The 22,774-nt window shown below is 39.2% G+C and overlaps 1 protein-coding gene across 1 annotated transcript; it reads right to left on the bottom strand.

The window, feature by feature from the left end:
- Nucleotides 1-1,722: 1,722 nt before the first annotated feature.
- On the bottom strand, nucleotides 1,723-22,290 carry LOC111253594 (uncharacterized). Its single transcript, XM_022813239.2, has 4 exons — nucleotides 22,093-22,290; nucleotides 18,261-18,437; nucleotides 7,475-7,537; nucleotides 1,723-3,224 (listed from the first exon to the last, which is right to left on the bottom strand). Exons 1-4 carry the CDS (start codon nucleotides 22,108-22,110, stop codon nucleotides 3,081-3,083), a joined length of 402 nt encoding a protein of 133 aa, XP_022668974.1. The 5' UTR covers nucleotides 22,111-22,290; the 3' UTR covers nucleotides 1,723-3,080.
- Nucleotides 22,291-22,774: the final 484 nt, after the last annotated feature.

Raw genomic sequence — 22,774 nt, forward strand, 5'->3', positions numbered from 1 at the left:
TTTCTTGCCTGGGTGATGTACTCCCGATCTCTTTCGTTTTATTTTTTCCTTAATAAATTTTGTGAACTCTTTTTTCAAGATCAGATATAAAGCGCACCTACACAATTGGCTTCTCTTTGCTTCAGTCACACTTTGTTTAGTCTAGAATAGGTACGTTTCTTTGTGCTTTTTCCAATTTAGTAGATTCAAGTTACTAACAACTATAGGATGTTTCATTTATTTTCAAAACAAGCGACCTTGTTTGTTAGCATTGTGCATTTTATCTCGCGAGGGTTTGACGGTCTTTAAGGGTCAATATTTATGTGGCAGATAATTGAACATTTACGAGCTATGAATTCCCATCTAGATACCTTTAGCGTTTCATTAAGGTCTACATGACAAAGGATTCTGGCTCTACCGCAGCAGGCACATGTCAAGTGTTGTTTGCGGAAACCACCTGGTCAAGGCTTCCTTTACCCCCATGGCTACACATCAAAAAATGGTGTCCTTGTTTGTCATATTTGAGATCGTCGCGTACTTGCACGAGGTCGATCATTAGAAACACTGCGTGTAAGTTGGACTAAAAGGGCTTTGAGGCGATGATTACATATAACGAAGAATACGCAGAGTACCAGGTCATCAGGCGGATTAATTGCAACATTGACACAAGCTGAGTTCAAGTAACTCATTATTACAACACTGTTTTTATCAGTAACGACATAATGAAAAAAAATCTCAAAAAAACTACGTACTTAAGTTAACCATTAGGCTTTCGTAGAAGCATCATTGGCTGGATTGTTACATAGTACAGTCGTGGCTGCTCGTATTTTAATGCAAATACCGACAACTATATGGCAGGCAGCAGTTTCGAAAAAGCCTGGAACTGTGGTTCTAGAAGGTGTTTTGCCCGTGCGGTCGGTATAATAGGATCTCGTGCTGGCCGTAGAACTTAACGTATTTCTTATTTTTTTTTTTCTCTCATCTCTGAAAAACAAGCTTCAATAATTGCTTTCAAAATGATGTTTTTCGACATTCTGCTTTGATAAAATGCTATGATTTTATATATGCCAATGAAAAAAGTTTCAAGTTTTATTAGACTAACTTCTAATTTTCTCCAGCAAATAATTTCCATGAAATGTTAGTTCATAGAGTTGTTAAACACCAGCATCATCCAAGGGGATTATTCATAACACCTTTACGATGCTGGGTCCATCTATAAACTTACATGTAGACGTCAACAAGAGGCGACACTATTTGTATTGATCACAAGATCAAGCGACCCCTTCTAACACGCCTTGTGGTATGTGCGACGGTCCGGCGACTAGGCTATAGGAGGAAGCCTGAGGAGTTCGCTAAAAATAGAGCCACTGTACCGTACGCGGCTCAATTGTCGGCTGCACTGCAGCAGTTGTACGTTCACAAAAATAACTAAGAACTAAATAGGACCAATTTCCAATAATTCCAAGTGGTATTTTGCTTTAGAATGCTGACCAAACTATTCACGAGTGACGCTATCAATAACGGAGACGGACACCGGTCAGACGGCCGACGGGCGTGCCAGAACGCATTTTAGATGCCTCTTCTTTGTTCTAAATGAATCGTTACATTCCAGCGTAAGTTTTAGCGTCTGTTAAACCGTAACGTTAGGATTCACATTAGAATAATGTTAGCCTATTCAGGTGCCATTCCGTTATCATTTTAATTATAACCGAATTTAAATTTAAAAAAAAAATTAAGAATATCTATATTGAGATGTTTACTTTATTGCGGTGTTTTTTTTTCCAAACTAGTGGTATTTTCTTCATGGATGGGCTTATTTGTGGGCGACAGAGATGTGGTAACGCACAAAATGCCAAAATGGTTTGGTGAAATCAGCGGGGCCAAAACTAAACGCATACGAGTATAATTATATGAGATTCTGAAACTGTACTTAGCAGAAACATTAATAATAGAGCAGCAATGATTATGGCTAGAGCGCTGTTCCCAAGCTTTATACGAGTATAGTATTAAAATATCAAGCAAACACGCAGCAGGTCATGGACAGGTGTTCGCATCCAGTATATCATGAAGTGACATGCCGAGAGGCCGACCCTTGCGGATTAGCCGGTCGACCATGTAAATTGCCATTGGAAGTTTTCGGCGGAGGTTTCACGTTTTCTGGTTCGGTAAAGGACACGCCTTTGGGATTTGGGAATTATTTTGGCGCGCAGTTATTCAAAGTACATATCCGCAGTCGCATAAATTCACAGACTTTTTTAAATCTCGAAATAGTAAGCTATGCGCAAGTGGTATTTATAAAGGAGTAAACAACTCGCAGGCTTGTTTACCTGTTCCAATAACATTTACGGTAGTTAAGCGTACCCCTTCGTAAGATTATCTGATAAGCTGCATTATTTATTATATGCATTGCTGCTAATAATGTCGATTCATTTGTTTGTCTGACCGTGAGGTTAGGGTTTACTCATGTCCTATTCAACATAAGCTGGCCTGAACCACGCACGTTTACGCAAGACATCGGCCTGGTCAACTCGAGTTGCGAATGTTGCTGAGATCAAAGGCCGATTCAAATCAAAACAAAAAACCAATAGTCACAGCGGACCTCATGTTAAGGCTGTAGCATGCAGTTGTCCAAACGCGTTTTTGGCTGCGGTGGCAGGTTCCTTGCTAAAGTATTTACATCCTTCCTGTATGTAGATTGAATGTCCACATTTGGATAGTGATTCACAACTTACACGTTGAAATTATCGAGTGCAAAAACGTTATAATGAGTATATTCTGTTAAGCTTTTTTACTTCAAATTTTGCTCATTAATACATAGCTGCACTGTCACTGACCTGAAAATCGAAGCGTTAGAACCTCGCTAATTTTATCGTTTTTTTTTTTGTGAGATCTAATTAGCGATATAATTACTTAACTGTTGACTTTTCCGCAAATTGTATAGGGGAAAAAAATTAGCGTTGACCTATAAAATCAACTATAGTTAATTACATTTTGCTAGATGTTGGTTCTGTGCCAAATACATTCTGGTCGGTAGATGCCTGAACTATCAAAGTTACTAGTTGAAGGCTTTAGTCGAACTTGGTTAGTGATCTCTACTATGGTTAGTCATCATAGTCGGCTCCGTCCTCAAGTTGCACATTTACGAAGATTTCAAAGGCTACATTATCCTCGTCAGCCTCGATGGCGTCAACATCGTTGGTCTCACGTCTCCTACGCCCGATCAGTTGTGGGTTCTGCCGTGGATTCTGAAACGTTTAAAAATGGCGGAGACAGCCATTTTGAGGCGCATAGTTTTGTTGTATTGTAATAGCGTTATTCCAGTAGGTATTTTCTCTATCGTGCTCTACTCCTGTCTAATCTGTGCTGCTCAACAACTATAATGGAAACAGATAGAAAATAAAGTAAAGGAAATATATTTTTTTAATTTCAATAAGTTGTTCGCCTTCGCACTTCAAAAGTAGTTGTAAAATGTTTTTTTGTATACCTATTTGTCTACTAACTTGTTGTGGGTTGTTTCACAACGACGAGTCCCTCTGCACTTTATCGTACATGTTCATATCATGAGAACTTATGCAGTCTGGCAAATATTTGGATTTCACTACGAACCCTTTGGGGGCCTGTATTTAGAAAATCCGGCTTCTATTTTGCTTTTCTATTTACAAAGTTTCAACGCTTCGATATCTAGGTCGTCTCTTTTTCCTCCGTTTTTCGCACTTGCTTTCTCTATTCAGCAAAAGGCCCGCCAAAAAAATTCGATATTTTCAGTGTGTATTCAAGAAACCACTGTGTCAAAACATTTGTTTTTGAAAATAAATCTTTTTTGTCAGTCTGTTTAAAGGAGGTCGGTCGCCAATTTTCAGGAGTAGCTTTGTGCTCATCGATGAACACAGTTGCCGGTGTATTACCTTTCCCTTATATCATAATATCGTATATTATTATTACTATTATCTATTTGTAATTATTATCTTGACGGTGATACCGTCAATGACGCAAAATTAAATATTTAGACGCATGCCGCATGTACTGTGCATGTATCAATACAATTATCTCTTGCATCTTCTCTGCATATAATTATTGTTTAAATTAGCTTTCTTTTCATACCCTTTAAAAACAACGAAGTGGTACAGAATTATGTGACGTTTTAGCGGGTTATGATCTGTGAAAGTTACCAGATTTAGACGCCAACATGTTTTGCTAATAAGCAGCGTTTTCTAATAACGTGCTTACCAATATAGACACATATCTGTTGGATATCGTTTCCTATGCAACTCTTTACTCTAAACCAAATTTGGCCGAAATCAGTGTAGACTTTTTTTTAAATCTTTTTTTTCTTTTTTATTATTCTTATCATCTACGAGCCACCGTTTCGAACGTCGAGGATGAAGCCCGGTCAGGACTGAACAGCCCACTTGTTATTGCTTTGGCAACTTGAGCGTAGTTAGGCACTTCAGCTATTTTTCAACTAAAACAATGTGAAGTAGACTTGAATATTGGAAGAAACAATAGCTGAGTCGATTCTAATAGGATACCTTATATTTCACCAAGTATTGATATTATGTAATATTGGTTTTAGGATATACCCACTCCTTACAGTTTAATGGTGTCGCACGAGACGATCCGTCCTTCAGAAGCACTTCGTCTACAGAAGTGATCGATGGCAATTCAGTCACACCGCCTCCAAATTCTAGAAATTTGCAAGCTAACTAGATTACCCCGACTGAGGCTCGATGTGTTGTATGCATAGGCTACTTTGTAGAACATGGTAACACCTATTTTAAAGGTTACAGATATTAAAAAAAGTAAGATTACACAGTTCTATACTGTTATGTGCGCTCAAGGTTTAGCTGTAATTTAAACGAATCAAGACTTTGCATAAACGCATGTTGCTTTCCGGTACCCGTTAATGAGTCGATTTTTCATGATGCTTCAACAAAAGCCTTTGCTTTTTGGCCTTTCCCCTTTTTGTAAGCAATAGCAACATCCGCTTTCTTGAAGCTTCAAGTAAAACAATTATGTCAGCGCGTTTTTTCTCCTAGTCTTCCGCCAAGCCCACCTGTTCTCGAACGAAGGTCTATTGCCTTTTTGCCGACGGCCACCGCTGCTGCACTTGTATTCAGTGGTGTTGTAACATCGGTTATCCTCATAACCGATTCCAGGGGCCGATTGACCTGTATTACGTAAAATGCTTTTGTCTTGGGAAAAGAAAGAAAGGGATATGTCACGAACCAAGTCAACAACAGTGGGACAAACAGTCGCCTGCCTGAGTTAATTACGAAAACTTTTCCCCCTAAAGGCAACGTTGCTCGGCGATCTAGCGCGCCGACTTACTGATGAGAAATGCGTCTCAAAACGCATAGAAGTTAGAAAGGCATCGGCCTGTCTACTATCGGAAACATGCTGAACCTAAGGAACTGGCGGACGCCGCCTTGCTAGGTGTGCCTCGGCGGTATTGGCAATATTCGTTCGGTCGCTGGCTTAAGGACTGCGCGATAAGAAGGTTCATCCGGTGAAACCTGGAAGGCTCTGGAAGGAACGGAGGAAGGCTCTGGCAGCAACCCACACAAATTGGACTACAATGGTATAAGGCTAACTCTCGCTAGGACGGAAATACTTGCTAAGTGGGTAACCCAGAAAAAACGAGAATTAATTTTTGGGAAAATGATGTTGCCTTTGTTAATCTGTCCTTTTTTCTTCTTCACGTATCTTTTTATTCCTTTGAGTCTTTTATTCCTCGTTATTCTCAGGCACATTTTGCTTCTTCCAGTTAGTCTACATAGTCACCGTTCTTGCCACTGGAAGCCGCTAATGACGGAGTAGGCTTCTTTTGATATCGTGTTTTCCATAAAAGTTCCAAAAAACTAACCTTGAATTAAGAGAACATGAGATATACATTGCAGTCTCAGCCATATTTTATATACCTGCTATTTGGTCTTCGAAAAAATTATTGTTTATCAATAATTAAATTTTAACAGGTATCCGCTTTGCAGCTAGCTTGAAAAATGAGATGTATATGAATAAATATTTGTCTGCCTAAGTAGAATCATAATATTGCTATGCAATTTATACATATACGCTGTATATTTGTTACGTTCTGTCTCGGTAACATCATTTAAGCAGACACCCTATATTTGGCCCCTCGTAAGCGTAAAGTGCATACCCATGTCTAGCGTGGACTTTAGATGTTGAAGTTAACTATTTTAAAATAAAGCGTAATTCAAATACGCAATACCAGGCTACGTACTGTAAATTACTTGGGTGCTTCCGTTTTTTTGCAACCAAAGGGGTTTTCTCCATCGGGAACACTACGATTTCCCTTCTGCTACGTTTCTGACTAACTATATCAATCAAAGCTGGTGCTTAAGAGATTTCGCCTGCCAAACACTCAATTAGTATTAATCGTATAGCAACACGAAAACCGATGAAGTTTTTTTCTTCAGAATTCGAAAAATCCGAAAAAAAAAGAAGGAGACGGCGGAGGCGAAGCTGACGTTTAATATGTTAAAGATACCTAGCAGCACGCTACGTTTCTAGTGCATTAACTCATCTAGTGATCCTTCTGTAAGAATATTAAATCTGTGCCCACTTCATCGACTACCAGTCCTTCTTCTTCTTTTATTTGGTTACGTGGGCTTGAACGCGCCATATTATAGACGCGGTTACGGTTACGTGGGCTTGAACGCGCCATATTATAGACGCGGTTACGATCCCCTGTCTTCTTCATCCGCTTTTAGTTTGTTCTAATAACCGTAACAAACGGAACAAAACAAACAAGAAAAGACGAAACGAAGCCCAAACAACGCACAACAATGATGAAACGAATGACTAGAGTAGACGAATAGCAAAAGGTAGGTATTACGACTAGATCGTGCTGTATCTCAACAGCTTTCAAGCTAAACAGAACCCAGACTGTCACCAAAAGAAAAGTCGTTCGGAAACCTTTTTGTCTTTTGTTCTTATCTACCTTCGCACTCTTCGCTAACGTGCTCATCTTTCAGCTAGACTCTCTAGAGTACCAGGACGTAAGCCACTGCACCTTAAGATTTGCAGAGTTGTCGGTGCTTATGATCTTATTTCTTACTATCTTATTCTCAGAACAAAAAAATAATGTTACAGGACATGTCGTTCGGACACTCGAACGTTAGAGAATTTAGAGAATTCGTATGCTGTTGGCGGCAATATCAGGGACTATATCAAATTGATTTAGTGCAGCACTAAACTAAGACAGGCGAACTAATTTATTAAAATAATTGTTTATCTATAATCTATAATTCAGTTTCTGTAATATTACATAAAGATGACCGCAGAATACTTGACAAAGTCAATACCCAACACTACCATATGAACGATTGACAGCTGTTCTTGATACATAAGAAGCACGTCACGGAGAAAATAGGATATTATACATCTACTATATTATCGACTACATGCTTTAGATACCTAAGTTAATCTAATACTTTCATATGAAGTGATGAAACAGGCCACCGAAAATACGTACGTCGATACAAGACGAGATCATGCAGAACGCTTCCCCCTGGGTAATGTTTGCCGGAAGGATATTCTGAAAATAGAAATATGCAGATATGTTTATTTTCCTTTTATGTTTTTACTTTTCCCTTGACTGAAACGAAGCAGCTCAGATACGGAATAGCGTTAGAATCCTAGGAAGCCCTTAGATTGTTACCTATACGAGTTTAAGTAAGATAGCTAATAGCCACCTGCGTGAAAGAATGCCCCAACGTCTACTTGTTTGTATATATATATATATATATATATCGAGACAAAGTTATGCGGATATAGTCTAACACCACTTCTTCCTCCGCTATGCGGTGTTATTGCTTTTGGCGCCTGTAGGAAATTGTAGGATATATTCAGATCTTGAGGGCTGAAGGGACGAACAGCTAAATTTAGCGTAATCTGTTTTGAGGGCTGAGGTACCGCTAATGCCAACCTGTTGGTCGTGACAATCAAATAATGCTCGAAAACGTTGCAAAGAGGTGCACTCGAGGTTTTAGAGGGGCATAAATGCGTAACGTATTTCTTTAGAATTGGCTGCGCGATGACGGCCATATAGATTCCGACATTTTCCCGCCGGCTTCGAGAGCGCCATTGGGGGCCTCCCAAAATGCTGATACACTTGGACTGAAAAGGTATTCGAAGAATGGCCATGCTAAGATGGATCATAGATATGAACCTGTTGTCTACAAACCACGGACGGGTGAGCTTTTATATGTCCTGCTGCAAAGTTCTGGTTTGCTCAGACATGCTGTGGACAATGATGCAGACATGGCCACAAAGAGCATTTTAAGTTAGAAAAAAGGACGACCGTTGCAATGCGAATTGACGTCGCTTAAAAACTGGCTAACTTCAACGGCGCCCGTTACACTAGATTGCACTACAAAAGTCCCGTTGGTTGGAAAAAGGTCCCGTCGTAGAAAGCCGAACATTGCTTGGCAACAGCTTTTTCGTAGCTATACAGAAATAAATGACTAATCCCAGCAACTAGCTGATATTTGCTGAACGGAACATCAACGGAACTGCTAACAAAAGTGTTGTTATCCTAAACATTACGGTCTTCACGTAAGACTTTGGCTATTACCTTTATGGTAAATAAATCAAGAATAGGCTGAAGTAAAAGACATATGAAAGTCCGCTTTTCGCTATATAATAACCAACATTGTTTTTAAATGTAGTAAATAAATATACTCACATAATTATGACCTTCAATCTATTAGGAGCTAGCGATTTAACGAAACAAGGTTTCTTACGCCATTTAAATAGGACAATATTAAATAAGACAAAATGTATGTAACTACAGCCTTCCATCGCGAACAAACTAACGCCGCTCTAATAGATCATACCTAACTATGACGGTTTCCGTGAATACAAACGTTTAACAAAGCACCAATAAATCACAATTTAGCTTCTAATGTTATAAGTAAATCCATTTTTCTTTATAGCTTATTCTCAAACGCCTATTACAACATTACATTTCAATCAGGGTTGAAAACTTTAATTGGAAATTAACTTCCTTTAACGCTACTGTACAGCGCTTATCCGAAACCTTTGTTTGTTTACCGCGCGACTTGTACCTCATCAAATACAAAATCGATGCCTGCAGTCATCGTATTCTAGCCGCTATGGTTCCGGCATCGCCGTTAGCCATCCCACGAAACAGACGGCTGACTCCTGCCAGCACGAAACGAACCCTGTGTCTATGCCCGGGTTCGAATCTAGAATGTAGCGTGTTTTCAAGATTGCCTGTGTCTATGCCCGGGTTCGAATCTAGAATGTAGCGTGTTTTCAAGATTGCCTGTGTCTATGCCCGGGTTCGAATCTAGAATGTAGCGTGTTTTCAAGATTGCCTGTGTCTATGCCCGGGTTCGAATCTAGAATGTAGCCTGTTTTCAAGATTGACAGACAAATACGTTGCCCATTAAGCTATAACGTAGATTATATGCTAGCCTGGCTTGTACACTGACTACTGGTGGAGAACGTAATTTTTGAAGCATCATACTTGGGTGAGCCGATAAGATCAATTGACATTTCATTTTCGGTCGGTTTTAAGGAACGATTATTCTGGAACTTTTCTAGCCGCTTCTATCATCACTACAACACATGATTCAAATAGACATACTGTATAATACAAGGCAAATTCACGATATAAAACATATCATGGTTCGTAAAAACATGGATGTGTATATATATATAATGTTAATTCTATTGTAACTAAGTATGATCAATGTTTACCGTGATTGCTTCACTACTGCATGGCTGATATGGTTCTATTTACTCGTTCACTATGTGCAAGGACCCGACCTTCTAGAGCGCAGCCATTATAGGGTAGGAGCCCTAAACGAGTAACAGCCCGCGTCATAGGACAATGTCCTGGTGCAGTGTTAGAGAGCCGGAAACTGAGCTGGGTATTTGTTGTTTTGGCTGAGTTTTGGCAAGTGGTGTCATCCTCTTCTGACGGAAACATATTCCTCATAAACTAGTCGCTTGTTCTTTGTTGATTGTTTTGTCGACTTTTTTTTACCACCGGAGCTTAGGTTCGGGGTAGCGCAGCAATTGCATGGCCAATAATGCGATGACGATGAGGTCACTGAGATGCACTGATAAGCCTAGTGGCAATGGAAAATGAAAATATCGAAGAGACCCAACAGCGGTTTTAGCGGATAATCTCGTTGAGCCGACTTCATGAACGTAATCATACCGAACGCTCCTTAGCTTAAAACGAAGCCAAGCGTCGCCGAGCCAGTAGAGAGTGCAAGAAAGAAGAAAAGATAAAATGGTCGAAAACGTATATTGTTATATGATAACAACGGAATACAGACGACATAGTCACATGCAAAAGTACTGCATGGTTTTTAATCTATGGCTTTTCTTGTGTGTAAGAGACAGCCTCTTCACATAGCTTTTTTTCGTACTTGTGCCTTGAGTTGATTAAGATTTTTTGGCTTTCATTTATCATATTAGCAACTCAAGCGGGCGAGCGTTTTACAAAAGTTAGAAGTTCCTTACTGAGAAGCTGCGACTATATAGAAGATAATTAAGGATAACTGACAAGCCGGTATGTCACAGTTGTCGTTTAGAAATTACATAGTGTAAGTGTTTCGTAGCAAACTCATTTCAATTACTTCATGCTTGAAACACGGTATAAAGGCCTATAGGGAGACGCAGTACATCTACTAGCTCAGGGAAACCTATGAGTTGGTAGGTTCAAAATGAGCGCATTAACCTTGCCGCAAAATAGTATTTACTCGGTTTAATCGCCATATTTCAATTGACGGGAACATTCTTAAATAATGGTTTTATCATAAAGCAAAACTTCATGAAGATGTCAGCTCGCTACGATTAGTGCCGAAAGACAAATAGACCACCAATATGCCTGAGAAATAAGTATGCACCATTCAACTTACACATAGATCAAATGCATTTATTGTAAAAGGTAAATTTTCAAATGGCGTTGTTGACGCGTGCGATCCTACTGTGGAGGTCGTCGAATAACCTAAAAGCTGTTTTATTGTTGAGTAGCCCAGCAGTGCTCGTCACTGTGAAGCCATCTGAAGCGTACGTTAACCAGTCTAGATAAAATTACATCAAACTTATTTTACATAAACATAGTCTCAGAACTGCAATAGAGAACTGAATCAAGTGAAATATCCTGAGTCATAAAATATCGATATTCCATGAGAAACAAACCAGGGTGGATTGAGCGTCTCCGATAACTACATCATCTAAAACAGGCATCTATGGGTCTAACCAGGGTTGTCAAGTCTGTTCACATATGTTTGTTTATTGGCCTGTAGCCATCTAATAACAGAGATGATAAATAGGAGCATTATCATGAATCATAGACTGTGCGTGTTTCCACCTTCGTTACGTTAGACGATCGCGTAAAACTGACCAGTTGCTAGGAGCTCACTGAATCGATAATCATTGGCTCAGTGCAAGTGTAACGGGTAACGTATCATAGGTACATGTTGTGGTGTGGGTTCGAATCCAGGTGCAGACATACAGCTTTTCATGCAGGGAGCCGGTGATCTGATGCGATTCCTAACGGCGTTTCCGGACGTAAAACGTTTAATATACGGAGTTATAAGAATTAACTTTTATCGCTACAGGCTTTTTTTTTTCATCAAACTTCACACAGGATGGCGCATATGCTCGGGGGTGTTTTCATAGAATGGCCAGTCACTAGTTAAACGGCTAAACTTTCCTTCTTGTTAATGGTTTTTTATCAACGAGCTAAAATAGAGCTTAATGCAATAAAAAAAATCAATAGGTTGGCAAATTAAATCACATTCGACAAGAACGCTGAATGCCAAACCCCTAAACTTCATTGATACACGTGTATATAAATTAACCATTGACCAGACGCTGTTTAAGATGCATGTTCCTAAGCGGTGTCCTATACTATATTCATATATTACAATAACTTAGTTCAGTAGGAAAGATAAGTTATTTGCTAAGTACAGTTGACTGATGCTAAACTTCCTCTTTGCAAACAAAGAAAAATTATTAGACTGTTACAAACGGCTCCGGCAGACTTCAAAATTGAATGACTTTAGGTGTAAGTGCCGCTGGCTGACGAAATCTGGCGGGGAAATACTGCTGATTTTTAGAGACAATAGTTAACTTACTCCAGGAGGAACTAAGTTCACAAAGAGAAAGGTTACGAAGATTAACGCTGAGTGGACAAGTTTTTGTTTCTTGAACGCCACAGCGCTCTGAAATTCATCAATGATTGGCAAAAAAATTAGGCAAACAAAAACATAATACAATTCACGGGCAATTCGAACTGGATTGTTGAGGATTAGCGAGGAACTAGCCGGATGTAGGGGGTTCGAAAGACAAGAATGCATTGTCGCAACTGAAAAAGCTTTGTATAAATGCACAGACCGTAGAACCTAAGGGCCCTGTTGTAACATGTAAGGTGTTACAGAAGTATCACAAAAATACTGAAAATGCGGAAACCGAGTAGAAAATTGCGAATCGATTCCAAGCCAGTTATATGGATGTAACACGCCTAGTGTATTCCACGTGCAATTTGCGACATTTTAATTTATAGAAAACCCCCTTGAAGCAAGCGATCGCCATACACGAGCCGTCGCATAATCTTTACCGTCATTAGAGAAGGGTCAGACAATAGAATGGCATCGCCTTGGAGACAAATGGATAGCAGTGGCATTCACGACCAGAGGATACTCGTCGAATGGATACAGTTTGTATTCCCGAACTCCTCAAGAGACTCATGGGCCATTGGCACGACTATCGAAAACACGCAGGTTGGTTGCCCCATAGCTCAATTACTCGCCGGATTGAGCAGAGGAACATTTAACGCTGGCTTCAACCTGCTTATTCTTCCGACCCAGGTCTGTGCAATTATATGACTTTCCACGCCTTAACGAGGGCAACTCAGTGGCAATTATGTCCTACTAGCGATTTACTTCTAGTATCAGTAGATCGAGAATATGAAAACATATGTGATAGGTAAATGCTTGCGTAGAAGCGGTCGGATTGGCAGAAAAACACATTAGAAGATCATGCATATCGTTCTTCATTTCGCAACGGACACCTACAAATAATAGCAATAACTTTGCGATAATAGTGCGGTCAACAAAAAACAGCTGTATCTGTTATTAGAGAGAAGCGGATCAATAAAATGGATTGACATTGACGGACTCGTGTATAAGTGCTTCGCTTGAATCTCTTCAACGAATGGCTACTTATCACCAGCGCGTTGCTTTGGCTGAAAGACGCTTTCACATACCTATGGGCACTTCCCCGTTCCTGTTGCCTCGGGTGTACTGTGTGGCTCTGGGCAACGTAAGAAATTTGTAGTACCAACGATCGGATACTTAATTAAGTATCCGATATTCCGATTCTGATGAGTAGGCAACTATTTCACTGAATAAATATAGGTATTTAACGCCCGGCGTCAAGCAGAAATGGAAGCTACCCCATACGGGTGATATTACAATAGTTGGGTAAGCGAAGGGAACAAAAGTTGTGAAATATTTACACACACAAACATGACAAACTTTGTCTGATAGAAAACATGTTTTATGTCTTCACTTATTAAACTATTAGATCGTGTGTCATACACAAGTAATCCTCTTCCGTATGTTTAATAATTAAAACAACATAGATAATTCAAAGCGCTGCATTATAAATAGGATAAGACAGAATGAAGCTCAGAAGCTCAAGCATCTTGATCAAAAGATCCAAATATAAAAGGGGATTTAGTCTGTTAGAGCTACTCTGAAATACTCGAAAGATACAAAAATCCTGAGAGTAAGGAAGACACGTGAGCATCTTCTCGATTGCAGTACGTTTTTTTTTGTTTTTTTTTTTTTGTCACAGTCAGAGAATTCTTGAAGTGAATATTTTACAGGAAGTCCATTTTTACGTAGAACCTTTTCATAGACTATGGCACGTTGCGGAAATAGATCGCAAGCTACATCTTGAACCTTTATCAGGAGCTGGCCATAAAGCCACTGGGTGGATTTTTCGATCTGAACCAATTTCGTATGCATTACTTCTCCAGCTCCACTAAAGTCACCTGATCTGTTTTCACAGCATACGTGCGGAAGTTGCTGTCAATCTGTGCCTCGGCCAAAAAAAGAAAAAAAAAGCAGACATGATCATTTTCATACTTTCCCAAAACGGTGCCCGATAGATGAAACCAATTGTCAAATCGAACAATTTTTATTATCCTATATGCATATTGTTGTATAAAGAATTTTAGTAGATTTTGTACGTAGCTTTATTAGCTATGTGTTTTGTGAGCTCCTTGATGAACATAGAGTCCGTTTGCCTGATGCTATAACGATGCTAGTAGAATAGGGAGGTAACGAGGACCGCGGGCAAATTCATGTGAGATTATGTTTACAAGCCATATTTTTCGTGAAGGATGATATCCCAATGAAATACTGTAGACTTTATGCGAACGTGTTATAGAAAAGCTAACTAGTTCAGTGGTTAGAGCTAGTGAGCCTAATACAGGTAATGCAGAATTTTGCCGCACTGCATTTACATTACTTTTTGCTTCAAATCCGTATACATATAAAACGGAGCGGATTAATACATCCAGACGTATCAATAAATCATGTTATTATTACTACTATTTTTTTTAATCCCACCCAAAATGTGCTGGAATAGGTTCAATATAGGAATGAACATAGTCAGAATCTGCAATAATAGACACTTCTTGTTTGTGTTACCAGTCGTCAGATACTCAGCTTTGAAAAGATTGTTTCTAGGTGCAACAGATTCTGGTGAATTGGGACAAACTGCGATAATCGCTTAATATATGATTCAGTGTCTGCCAGGGCTGGCAACTAGAATAGTTTGACAAACAGGAAACTTAAAGTTAACGATTGTTATGGTTAACTTATTACCATAGAGCACTCTATAAGTTTTTTTGGTATGCTACATGCATATGCATGGAGTTCAACTGTTGCCATTGCGATTACATTATACCTCAGATCTACCTTCTATAAATTACCACGTATCAATAGCTAACGATAGTAGACGAAACTTTTGCCAGTTTGTCCGCTGCACGACTGCTTCTTGAATATTGTGCTACCCGGCTCAGAATTTCCAAAGCAATTAATATGTCTTATCTCTTTCAGATGATTGGAAACGTTTTTATCATGTCAAATGGCAAAATGAAGCTATCACTTATTAATTACCTTAGAACGTACAATCTAAAAACCTGGTTCGTGATTTTCTTTACAATTTAGGAAAAGCGGTAAATTTTAATGAACAATTTTAAAACACAAATTTTTGTCCTGCAAAAACCCCGTTCAGGTATTGAATTCATTCTTAGATATACACCATGTTGCCGTATGGAGAGCATCTATTAGGAATTCTCGAAGCACGCGCTATTCTATCGGCCTGGCCAGTAGTGGCATACCTGTAACGCTAATTGCTACACGAAGAAGGAGAAATGCAGGTCGAGCAGGAAAATAGTACGCAACTCCTAGCAGAGGCCTTACATCTTAGGAAGTAGCACAGTGGTTGCATCTGTTTGAACATCCGTCTACTTAGAGAAGTACTTCTTTCAGTTGATGCCCTTCGAGTTCCTTTAAGAGCATAACATTCTAAAGAACATCCATAAAACCTAGAGGAAACAGTATTTATATTAAAAGATGTTTTGCACACAAGTGAGTAGTAATGATCTATTTTAATACGTTATTAGCAGCTCATCATAATGGTTTAATAAGACCGTTGAAATAGATCAGGAACTAGATGACGAAACAAGTTACTAAATATGCATGAATATAAAACGCTGCTTCCCTATCTTTTTCATGTGACTCGTTTTTAGCCCAGAAGACTCCTCTCTAAAACCTCAACGAGCTCTCTCAAGCGAGCAAAAATGCTCAACGAACTGCACAAGCAATTGCACTTATGTTTCAACTGTATGCTCCATGGAATCGTTAAGGTCAATTTAAAAATGTGCTAGTAGAGAAGAAACTTAGCTTTCTGAACCTAATAATCAGAGCGTAGATGTAATGAATGTCTCACTCTGGTTTGTCCGAACATAAGGGATTCCTTGCACTCATTTACTAACCGCGATCAGCTATGTAACGATGATTAGCTAGATCTGGTAGTTACCCGAAAAGACCCATTTTTTGACAGTGGAATAGAACCATAATCGCCCACCTCAGATTTTTTCTGTTTCTTTATTTCTCTTCAATCATTTTTACTAGAGAATTATGCTTATGGCAGCTTCGAGAGCAGCTTGACCGATGTAATTCAATTGACACACAACCATTTCAATTAAAAATCAAATCCGGTTTGACAAATTATAATATAAATGTATTATGTCATTTGTTTTGCAGGAGCCTATGAGTCGAGTCTAACTTCAATGAAACCTTATCATTACCCATATATGTTCACTAAGAGTATTAGAACCCACCACTTAGCGATAACGTCTAAAATGTCTGTTTCATTAACGTCATTCATGTAACCTTCGGTAGCTTTTTTTTGGAGGTTGAGGGCAAATGCATTATGCAGACCAGACTTGATAGATGTGTCCTTCGTCTGGCTGGTACTGTGGGACTCTCACCTACTAAATCCTCATAAGGTTTGGACCTTGGTTCGGAATATAGTTTGATATTACTTCCAACCTTCGGTAGCTGCTGGTGTGTCGCCGACCTATTTTGTGTCAAAGATAGGCCATCTGGAGAAGTGAACACTGGCACATGCTACGCTCGCCATAATTCACCACCCTTCAGCGTCTTACCTAACGTAATCAATGCGTTTCGCTACCGCCTTGTGATAAAATTAAACCCATAATTGTCGATACTTCGTGATGAGTCATTCTACTGCTACACAACAAATTTTCTATTCACGCTATTAAAACTATTACACAATAGGCAGATCAGTAGCAAGATATCGGAAATGTGCGATCTCTTTTTTTATCATCATATTGCCTTTGTCGTCGCTTAAGTTTGATTAGTAACTATCTAATGGAACTGAAGGTACTCGAAGATTTAAGTAGTTCGAAGTTCAAGAATAAGTGATGTAAAAGTATGGGGCAGAGCTTGTACCACTTTCAGTGGCATGGTTTTCGAACGAGTTTCACAACAAACTCCGACATGACTTATAAAGAAAAATGCGTAATTGTAATTTGGTAGGAAAGTGGTAACTAGCTCACCTATTTAAGCTAGCATAGTAGAGCGGCTCCCGTAAATAATAGTAACAGATAATAGTAAGTAAAATTCTGTTCTGAAGGAGGTAAAAGTGTCGATTACATACTACAAAAGATAAAAGCACTTGCGTAGGAGAACAGTAAACGAATCTTAAGGTTCTTATTGACGCCTACAATTTGGGCGGAGGTTGCCGCTTCAACAAATATCCATCGTAGTTCTTCGAAATGTCTGAAATACACACATATGTAGCTAATCATATCTGACCTGAAGCTTACGACTAACCAGTTAGTAAATGAAACAAGGCAAGGCAGCAGCAGCAGCAGCAGCAGAAAAAAAGGTATTCAATAGGCCCTTGAAGCATACTGTTTGACGTGGCGGAAACATCCATTGACGCGTTAATTAAGCCATGTGTCTTGAGAAGTTATATCACTTTGTTTAGAAGGACTTGCCAATTGGTAGAAGGCATCTGCTAGTCTATAAGAGATGCAAGTAAATTTGAATCCGCTATTGCCGCTGAATACAGCTTCAGACAGTAACCATTATCACAAAATGCAGTGTGCCTATGCTTGGTTTCCAATCTACAATACAGCCTAGATACAAGTAAATATGAATCAGGTATTCGATCTGGATCGCACTCCAAATGAATCTTGAAGAACTAAAGGAAGACTGTAAAGATGGGGGAGAAATGTGCCGCGACTGTCAGATAAAACGAGTATTACCAGGAACCAAGGCCCTATAGGAAATCTGATTTGTTCTGTAGCCACCGGAGCAGTATTAAAAAACTAGTCAGTTTGTCATTGTCTTATCTGCGGCAGCTCCTCGAGAGTATCAGTGCAGGTCTGGTTGACGTCATGGATGCCGTTGATAACACCCCTTGCATGCTATTTCCGATATTTATACATTCATACTCTATAACAAGTGGATGATTTAGATTGAACTTTGTCTTGGACTTTATTCCAACTCAACTGCTGACCTTGGCGAGGAACGTGGGATACTTGTGGAGAAACGAAGCTATAATTACATATACATTTATTGGTAAATGTTTCAGTATCGAGTTCGGAGAGAGGAAATCTCACAGACTATATTGAGATTAGAGATTTTGAAGAAATAGTTACTCACGTTCCGCGTGCAGCCGTTAACGGCGGTGAGGTACCTCTGCTGTTGACAGAGGACGCATTGACTTTGAAGGGAGACGGCGGACGACAGAAAACACATTCGCACATTCTGATATGAGAGCCCAAAAAGCCAGGACGCGCCGAAGCCCAACAGCGCGCTTAGCCAAGCGACGCGCAGCAGCTGGAACACAAAGCAGTCACCTAACATTGTAATCACATGTACATAGTTCGTCTGAGGTTTTACGTCCATCTTAGAAAAATGCTATACGAGGAAAATTCGAAGTTCATATCGAGGTTTCTGATCAGATTGATACTTCACATTTGATGGCTTTTGCAAACCGCTTTCATATTCATAATCGCCTACGTGTACAATATGATTTGCATTGGAATATAGTAAATACGTGTATATATATACGCAATACAATGACTAAATAAAATAGTTAGACTTCGCAATAGTGTTCGCAAAAAGCTGCACCGTTGTAGAAGATTATAGTGCAGATATTCTGTAGGGAAGATATTATCCATAAATTTTAAAGTTTGAAGCAGCAAAGCCTGCTTGAGAAAGTGCGTCAAATAAATCAATTACAAATGAATGTACGTTAGATAGAAGGCGCTAATTAAGTGACGAGTTTATTAGCTAATCAACACAGGAACGCCCACGAAAGCATCAGGCAATCAAGGCAACGCTATCATAATTTATCTCGTAGTCTATATATAATCGAGACCTAGGCCACTGATGCTATTTTACTGTAACAGGGTTCTAGAAACATCATACCCATCTCAGGTCGATAAAAATACTAAACGTATTTAGGTGGACACAGTGAAAAAAATCTAACAAATTGCCCTTTTTCTTTATTAATAAGGGAAACAAATGTTAGGTATAGTTGTCTTCTTCGACAGCAGGAAGAAAATAAGCAAGGTTTATAATCTCGCCGTCTGAACGTGATCTTGTATAGACGTCGTAATTCGTCATCTATTAATAACTCATCTGCTAAGACAACCAGATATCTTTTTAAGGTAGTCTCGAATGTTGAAGGCAGTACATCTTAACTATGAACAAACCTGAATTAACTTAACGTCTTCGCACAGTTCTTGAAATCTGCTATAAGAAGTATAAAAAAATAAATAAATTAAAAAAAAATAAAAATTCTGCTTTCTACTTTTCCTCGCATGAATGTGATAGTTTAGCGTTATCATTGATCAGATATCAGTGGTATATTATAAAAGAAGATTCCTGAGCGTTATACAAACATAATTTATCGAAGTATAAAATCGACTGCAATTGTATCAGTTCAGAGAGCATACTTATTTTTCTAATATGAGCTAAGGTAAAAAAATTTCGGCACACTAAAAACAATCTACAGTGGCGTTTGTCTTCATTGCTGCGTACACCTTCGAACCTATCTGGTTAGAAATTATATATCAATAGCATATGTATCCTTTTGACATGATTTTTGCAGATGTAAACTATTTAATACCTTTTTTTTATGTTAGCATTAATTTTCTAGGGGAGCATAATAAAAAGGAATAGTTTACCTATTAATAATATCTTTCACCTCATGTTCAAGAATCGTGTGGATACCGAAGCAAATTCTTTCAAAGTACCTACAATGATTATTAATAGCTACAATTTTTATTCTTTTTATAAGAAATGCACATTCCGAAACGGGCGGAAACAATGCGGATTTACTAAGTATCAGCAGCCGCTCTCGTTTAATATTTCGAAAATAATTACTGGAATAATAAATACTGGAAAGATGTCATCATCACTTAAGCTCTCGCGCTTTTCTTCTTTGTTCCCCTTTACACAGTAGCATTCAAGCTGAAACGATGGTGTCCCAAGCTAATCTTGCAGATGCTTTGGGTGTAGGCCCTTTGTGGAAGTAAAGAAGGGTTAAGGAGGCTAGATTGACTCTTCAAACGTTTGCCCACCAAAAATGGGAGCTCATCCTGCCTGGGAATTTGCCCATCTACCGCTACTCCTAAAAAAATCTGCCGCCCAAGAAATAGCAACGTCATTAGAGCGAAAGAGATTGACATACAAAATTCCATAAGCTCCCTATTTGAGTATGATACATCAAAACAGTCCTCTTTCTAGCAAAGACAAAGATACAAATGCCAAATGATAGGATGAGTTCGTCTCAAGATACCTCTTGCAGTTCTTCAGCAGACCTACTTCAGCACATAGCGAGCAAAAGAGTATAATAGGGCACCGAGTAATCTCGCAGTTGTTTGAAATATTCACTTACATCTGTGGCAGGTAGCCGGATTGTGACGTACAGTCATTTTGTCACTGTTAATTACGATCTCTGGCAGGATGATCTCGACGCAACGAGCATGCTCGTTTCATCACCACCAGAGCTTGTATTCCGCTTATACAATTGAACTTTAGGAACCTTGTTTGTATCTCATTGAAAAAGTTTCGTCCCGTCGACTACTTATATGGAATGGCATTTATACTGTTCATTATCTATTATTGTTACTAATAACTCTGTATACTTTACGCCGAAAAACTCTCCCTATGTATCTGTAAGCACCGTCAGTATCTGCGAGAACGAACATCGACGCAATGAATATGTACGTAAGTTAACGCAGAAGAAAACTGCTGCTTGTTACAGCTACCTAAAACTGTCAACCTAAGCTATTCATATGCTGGATTTAATTTCGGCTAAAAAACCTTAACGGTAGGTAAGTTTATCTGAATTGAATAAAGGGTCAGAGTATACCTGAAAATACGTAGACCGAAACCGGACGTAAAGACGCTTCGCCCTGGGAACCAACCGTCTGTGACGCTCAACGTTAGCACCGAAGATAAAATTGAAAACATTTGTTTTCGGGGTTGATCATTTCAGCGGGCACTTTCAGGTAGGGACACTAAATAAGTAAGTCAGTCTGTGTATTGTTGTAACACGTTATGTTACTTCGTTTGGAGGGTACTTAAAATACGCCACCCATACTGTTAACACAGCGCAAGCGCGGCCATAAAAAGCAGATATTATAAACCTAAAGCTAATACCTATTAAAGGTCGATATGATCTAACAGAAGAGCGTCCAACTGGTGTCAGTGAGGCCAACAACAATTGTACGTTCACTGAATTGTTTCATAACTTCCATATTATTATTATTATTATTTTATTGTATAGGAGATGTTTACGTGGTTCATATAAATAGTATTTAGTATCACTTGACTCTTTTGCCCCTGACCCTTGGATAAAGTATATATACAATAATACTATATTTCGAACTGTAAGCCTTTTAAAATATTATAACATAGCAAGATTGTGTTATCCGATAAAAATATTTCTAACGTTCAAACAGGACAAAATGAATCGATCGAAGTAACAAGTAGCAGCTTCCTGGACGGAGATTCTTTAATATTTGCTAAATTATCAAAATTGCTTTTCATTAAATCTTGTTATTTTGGGAGGAATTGTGTCCAAATAATTCATCTGCATTAAGGCCACTTTCAGGCATTTCTGTCCTATCTAGTTAGACTATTAGGTTGAACAGCTTTCTAAGAATTCACCATTGAAGTAAAAGCGATACTTATTTTAAAAACGGTGCTTAATTAGCTTAACGGTGCGGATTTTAAAAAGTGTGCTTGTTCGGCCGATTAGGTATACGTGGATTATCCTTAGGCCAAACTATATTGAAAAGCACGCATTGGATCACCCTTCAGGTATCCGTTCCATTTCCTTTTATGATAGACCATACATTAGGGCGCAGGATTCACTGCTTTGTATTTATCCGATGGGGAAGGTTATCTTGGAACATGCTCAATATCGCTGCGCTTCATCGCCAGAAGTTACGAGACTTTAAAACACTAAGATTCTCACACTTGAGAAGATCGTCATAGTTTGCTTGATGGGCCGACAGAGAAAAGGATGAGGCTCTGTGCTTCAACTAGCGCGGTATAACAATCGAAAACGATCCGTATGCTGCACGATATCGTTAGCTGGAACCAGCAACAGACACTGAATCCTCAACCAGAATGAGGTACTAACTACTAAAATTGTCTCGGTATCAACAAATGTGTGTTACAAATGCTGTCCGATGACAGCTGACTGATGACAAAATAGTCATTGAAAAACTGCAACATTTTCGATGTCCCTGAAAAACATTCTCTCATTGGTAGCTGCTGTCAAAGGCCGAACGATGCCGATCGCCAAATCGGCCGTTAAAAAATTGAATTAAGCTTCAATCAAAGCGGCTATCGGAGGGGGAAACTTCCGGAGAGCAAAGTCACGCGATGATGACATTGCTTGCTGCACTGTGCCAGTTTGCCTTACCCGAAGCACGCTCATAGTAGCCCAAGCCTATGTCCACATAACGATAAGCTTTGCTATGTAAGACTCTCATTGATCACCAATAAATACCAGTGAGAACGCTGGCACACCCACTGAGGTGTGCACTGTCACAGGCGAGGTTATCTTTCACAGAAGCGTTGCAATGTATCAGCAAGCTACCATGCTGGCCTCCGAAAGGGAACTAACATACGAAAGCAGTGTCGATGGCCCT

The sequence above is a fragment of the Varroa destructor genome, unplaced genomic scaffold, assembly GCF_002443255.2.
Source record: "Varroa destructor unplaced genomic scaffold, Vdes_3.0 BEIS01000001.1, whole genome shotgun sequence".
In the NCBI taxonomy this organism is placed as follows: domain Eukaryota; kingdom Metazoa; phylum Arthropoda; class Arachnida; order Mesostigmata; family Varroidae; genus Varroa; species Varroa destructor.